Source organism: Psammomys obesus, unplaced genomic scaffold, assembly GCF_907164565.1.
Source record: "Psammomys obesus unplaced genomic scaffold, mPsaObe1.curated_primary_1811, whole genome shotgun sequence".
Classification (NCBI taxonomy): domain Eukaryota; kingdom Metazoa; phylum Chordata; class Mammalia; order Rodentia; family Muridae; genus Psammomys; species Psammomys obesus.
The window spans coordinates 7,708,618-7,714,617 of record NW_026592548.1 but is presented as its reverse complement, the minus strand read 5'-3'; the positions used below and the strand labels follow the sequence as shown (position 1 = coordinate 7,714,617).

The 6,000-nt window shown below is 45.8% G+C and overlaps 1 protein-coding gene across 1 annotated transcript in view; it reads left to right on the top strand.

The window, feature by feature from the left end:
- Nucleotides 1–6,000, top strand: part of Pigk (phosphatidylinositol glycan anchor biosynthesis class K) — a 78,622-nt gene that overhangs the window by 49,250 nt on the left and 23,372 nt on the right. Inside the window, exon 10 of the mRNA XM_055614359.1 lies at nt 1,292–1,376. Within this exon, the coding sequence (XP_055470334.1) occupies nt 1,292–1,376 (85 nt within the window). The remainder of the gene's footprint in view (nt 1–1,291; nt 1,377–6,000) is intronic.

The following is a 6,000-nucleotide window of genomic DNA, read 5'->3' as shown; positions in this document are numbered from 1 at the left end:
GGGGCTCGTACGGCTGCAGGTGCTCTTTAATCTTACACAGACATTTGTGTAGATTTGCACATCAGCCTCCCCCTTAGGAGACACTGGCAGGCTTGGATCTTAGGCCACATTTAGTCCATATGATTTTTCAGGAAAAGTCGAAGTTCAGGTTTTCAAAATCTAATTTTGATACACTGATGTGAGATTGATAAGAAAAGGGTCAAAGAATGTTTCACTGCAGTTAGGTCTTACTAACATCCAGTGTGTTTTTAAAGATGGTCAATAATTAAAAAAATACATTTTATCAGACTGCTTGAGAAGACTTTTTTTAAAATTTTTTTCTGATTTCCAGGAAAATGACAAGAGAAAGTGATAGAATATGTAACTAAAAGCACAAGGACTATATAGGAGAAAGGGGACCAACAAAGAGGGGTGTGGGTGTAGTAAGGGGTGAAATCAGAAAAATGATGATATATGTACGAAAATGTCCCAATGAAACCCAGTACTTTGTATACTAACAAAAAATCCTAATAAAAACAAGCTGACAAGTAGAAGATACCCACTTTTCTGCACCTTGTATTCCATATTAGTATTGCGTAGCCTTTTAAGTTTAGACCTTAAAGTTGGGTGTACTTCACACTTAGCAATATGTGTAACCGTTGGATAAGCGGAGATGCACATGGCACAGTTTGTATCTTTAAAGTGAAAACAACGTGGCTAGGTGCTTTTAAATGAATTCATACATTTAGAACAAGTGAGAAGACAGCAGGATTGGAGGTTGGTCGAGACAGACAGGAGTAATCACAGGCAGGAACATCCTGCAGGAGCAGAGCCTGTGGGGCTGCTGGGCCTGTGGGGCTGCTGGGCCTGTGGGGCTGCCGGGCCTGTGGGCTGCTGGGAGCTGGGCTGCCGGGCCTGTCGGGCAGCTGGGAGCTGGCCATCCCCAGAGTAGAGCCATGCACAAAGGAGGTTGAGGAAGGCACTAACTGCCTACTGAGAAACCAGTGCTCTTGAACACAGGGCTCTTCAGTGCTAAGTCTCTAGTGAACTTGGGGATCAGGACAGTAAGCAAGACAGTAATCATGTTAGCTAGTCTCATCACACAATTACATGTAGCCAGAATAATTCACTTTCCTGGTGTCATCATTTAAATCCTGGTCATTTCATTGGGTAGCTTTTCCAAAATTATCAATAACTATAATTTCCAAACGTTGCACTGGGTACGTGGTGAGCACACCTCAGAGTTGCCTGTGTAGGTGGCTGCTGTTCACTAGTGGCAATTGCCTAAGCATGTCTTCTGCTTGCTTTCCAGTGATAAGGAAGACGGGACAGCTGAGGAGCTCACGGAACCTCTCAAGTACGCCGAGCAGCTCCCGGTGGCTCAGATAATACACCAGGTTTGTGTGCTTTGTGTTTGATTCTTTTGAAAGAAACACATTCTTAATCCCAGAAGGTAATTAATTGCTTTTTTTGGGTTTTTTGCAATCAGTGTTTTCTGGCTAAAGGTGTTGTGGGCTCACATGTTCTTCCTACTTGGGATTTACCCTTATGTGAGCATTCCCATTTGAAGCTCAGTGTTGAAGAAGATTTGCAGTATAATGCTAGAACTCTCGTGTGAAGTGGGGGGGGTAGTCAAAATTACCTCTTACGAGTTAGTAAATATCAGTTCAAGCTACTTTTGAACCATTTATATGTAGTTCACAATGAGAAAGCAGAAAATGAATCATAATGTTGGGTTTTGGAGAAGCTAAGGAGAGGAAGCCTTCTACCTGCTCTTCTCCACCTTCCCCATCATCAGCTGTTGGGACCCATAATACTAAGGTCATGTGGGCAGTTTGTTCATTTCTGGTTCTGAGGACTTTGTCCTGCTGTATAGTGATCAGCTGAGAACAGGCAGTGTTGAAAGCACTAAACTTGGATTCTGTGCTGTGATTATGACAGCACAGACATTCTGCTCTGCTGGCCGGAGTCAAATCACTTCCAACAGCTTGTTGACTGGCCTGTGGATCTAGACGATTCCTCAGCTTCTCAGATGTTGTGGACAGTAAGTGTCCTCGTGTGTCAGAATGCCTCAGAGTTGGTGTTGATATTATCACCAGTAGTTTTTCTGTTTTTTTTTCAGTCAGAAGAATTTTTCACATCTGTGGGTGGTTAGTAGTGCCAGTTCACATTTATCAAAAGAAAGAGGATTTTGATTGGAAATTCCACCATATAGATAAAAATTCAGTTTTAAAATTCTGCATTAATCTTAAAAGTGGTTAGAAACCTGCCCCTCTGGGATGCTCATCTGTGTATGGTAATCAAGTCCAGTTTATATGTCAGGAATTCCTGGATTGTCTGAGCTTAAATGACCTAACAGGCTGCAAATGTCACATTTAGAATTCTGTCTTCATGCCTGACTCTCGGCATAAATGAATTAAACAGCCGAGCAGGCAGCAAGTCAATATGCTCTCGACAGCGAACGTCTGCTCAGAATAGGTAAGCAGGCCCTGCCCAGAGCTGGTCACTGGCCCAAGAGCTGAGCATAGAGCAGGAGCTCACCTTTAAGACACTGGCCACACGAGGTGCAGAAGTGCTTCTGTGACATGCAGGAAGCAGCCGCCCATTTTCTGGAACCACTGTGCTGTACTTAAACACTGTTTCAATTCAAGGTAAACATTTGACCCTGGTGAAAATTTTACATTTTTTTTCTAGTATAAGATATGGTATTAATTTAACACTAAATAATAAAAAATAAAATTAAAAATCTGAAGGATCAGCTGGGCATGGTGGGGCACACCTTTGATCCCGGCACTTAAAGAGTCAGAGACAGGTGGATCACTGTGAGTTCGAGGCCAGCTTGATCTACAAAGTGAGTCCAGGATAGCCAAGGCTACACAGAAAAACAAAAAATGAAGAAAAAATCGGAATGATCTATCATAAAAATATCAATCTTTAAGAAATTCTGCAGGATAGGAACTTATTTCTATTAAACAAAATTAAGGCGTAGGCAGGAAACAGCAGATATGTCATCCACTTCTCTGTCATTCTCCTTTTATTTCTGTGACAGAAATGCCACCTTTGCATTCTCCCAGCAGGTTCATGTGTGTGTGTGTGTGTGTGTGTGGTGTGTGGTGTGTGTGTGTGTGCCTGTGTCTGAGTGTCTATGCGTGAGTATGTGCTTGTCACATGTATGCGGTGTCCCTGGAGGCAGAGGAGGGTGTCAGGTCTTTTGGGATGTAACAGACCTCTAGTACCCACGACTGTGAGGCCAGGAAAGCAGAATATTTTCCATGACATAAGGAAGCACCAGCTTAGAGAGAAGTACCTCTAGGAGGGTCTCAGTAAGGTGACGGGTGGGAGTTAGTGGAGAGGAGTTGCCGAGTTCCTGCCCCCAGCAGAGGAGGAGGAGGGTCAACAGAGCAGTGTGCGAGAGCTTGTGAGAGTTCCTCACAGGCTGCATGCCATCTCAGTGCAGGTGGGCAATGAATGGAAGAGCCCCATGTGCCACGGGTTCACTTTATACATTCAGTGAGTTAGTTAGTGCCTATCAAACTGGCAATTTGAAATCTGGTTTGGGAGGAGGGCCAGGAGTTGGCGCCATGGTGAGAATGCTGTAAAAGCTTAAGGATGAGATTTCAGATCCCATGCAGCACTGTTGGCCTAGGGAGGAGCAGAAACTGCAGGGTTTGGGTGGCGCCAGCATAGCTGCAGGACCAGGGCGACACCTTCTCCAAGCAGGAAGGCAGAGATTGGTAGGGCAAGACACCTGATTTCCTCTTCTGGCCTCGGGGAGCGTACTCATGAACACATGCCCCTCTTCCCCCGACACAAGTAAACTAACACTTCTGAACTGAGTTCAGCGGTCTCTCAGAAGGTTAGGCAGAGTTATCATGTGACCAAGATTTAAAGACACGTACAGTATATACACAGATGTTGACTGCAGCCTTCAATGAATAAGTGGTGGGTGGAAACAGCCTTAACACTGAACAGCCGGTGAGCAGGTGAGCAGCACACAGAAGCACATCCAGACAGCAGAATAGTGCTGCAATTAAAAGGACTAAGGTGCCCGTCACCTGCTGCATGGATCCACCTCAGCAGGCAGAAACATCAAACTATGAGCGCCGTCAGGCAGAATGCCAGCATTGCCACATCTGGAGATCAAGGGTGGCTATATCTGGGAGGGCGTGGGGCGTGATGTTCTTCTTTTGGGGAGGAATAGAGGTATTCTGAACGTAGTGGTGATTATTGCACGGCTCTGTAACTACTGAATTTCTAAGGTGAATGCTGTAGTGTGCCATTATATTTAATAAACATTTGGAAAGTTAAAGTTCCCTGTTCCCAGTGGAGAGCCAGGAAACAAGGCCTATGCCCCTCTGCTGCCCTTCTTGAATGCCACAGGGCAGCCTTAGGAGTAGTGTGTAGCAGACAGCGGTTCTGTTCATTGTGGTCTAGCCTCCGAGACCCAGTGCAGTGATGTGCAGTAGACTCACTGTCCACGGCACACCGGGAATACACAACACTCATTGTCCATGGCGCACTGGAAACACACATTCTAACGCTCATTGTGTCTGCGGCACAGTGGAGATCCACATTACCACACTCACTGCATCCACAGCACACGGAAACGCTCATCACAGCACTCACTGTGTCCATGGCACACCGGAAACACACATTACAACACTCATGGAATCCATGGCACACCGGGAACACGCATTACAACACACATAGCTAACATGGGAAGCAGGACTTTCAGATTCAGAACTCAGTAGAACAAATGTGTATTTTTTCCTCTTTCCTTATTTTAAATAATTGATTTTTTAAAAATCAGCTAATGGTTCTTTTCTTTATCCCTATGTAGAAAATTTAATCTAGCTGCTTGCAGATAGTCACTCAAACTCAGCATCTTCAGTCCCTTTCTTCTCTCTTTAGGGCTCAGTGCAGGTTATACAAGCATGCCTGACATGGCTTCATAGCACATGAGATTCAGTGTCACTCCTGCACTGTCCGAGCACAGGGCTGTGCCCTGCTACACTGATGCAGTGTCCACAGCAGCTCTGGAAACACTTGCCGTTTCTCTGTCTGTGGCTGCATAGCGGTGACGTTAGTGAGCAGTGCAGGTAGTGGAGTGTCATGGTGGAACCAAGAATCATGGGAGATGGGCTTCTGGCGTGCCTGTGGGTCATCTTGAAGGCATTCTCTGAGTGGGGTCCTGGGCACCACAGTAGAGAAATGAAAGAAAGTCATAGCCCCGATTGCAGATACTGTGTGACCAGCTGGCTGCAGCCCCCCCGTCCCGTGATCTCTCCACAGTGATGCTTGCCACTTGAAACTCTGTGCCAGCAGAAACCCTTCCTGAAGTTGCTTTTGAGTATTACCGTCACAGCCACAGGAAGAGCAATGGGGATGGAGAGAGGACAGCCCTTTGCTGCTGATGGTTCTGTGTGGCCGCCCATCTGTCTTGAGGTTTTCTCACGTCCTTTTCTTCCCTCTCCTTGCATGTCCTTGAGTTGGCGCCTTTAAACATGCTGTACTTTCTTCATAAATGCTGGAGAGTTTTGTGAGTGCTTTTGTTGAAGAACTAGGTGAGCTGTACCTAAGGCATAGAGCACTGCATGCACATGGTGCATTATTGGAGCCTTACTTCCTGCCCTCCGACCGAGGAGTACAGGCATCTCTCAAGGCCACCCCGGCCTTACTGCCAAAGTGCTTGTGGTGCTCAGATTTCTTGCGGAGCCGACAGGGTGGTCTATACCAACGGTTGTAAGAGGGCTTGCAAATCATACTGGTCGTGTGCTAACAGGTTAGCAGCAATTTGGAAAATAGAAATTGGAGTTGCTGGTGTGGGGACATTGCGCTGTAAAGCATAAGTCCTTTAGGAATTTGTTAGCTCACAGTACCTGGACGTTATGAAGAAATAACAGGAAAGTGAGGACAGAGACCCTGCGTTCCTATGTCCATCTTCTCTGTTCAAAGACAGTTCTGTTTACAAGCAGTGCAGTCTGTCATTGGAACATAGAGAGAAATGGGTGGGTTTTCATA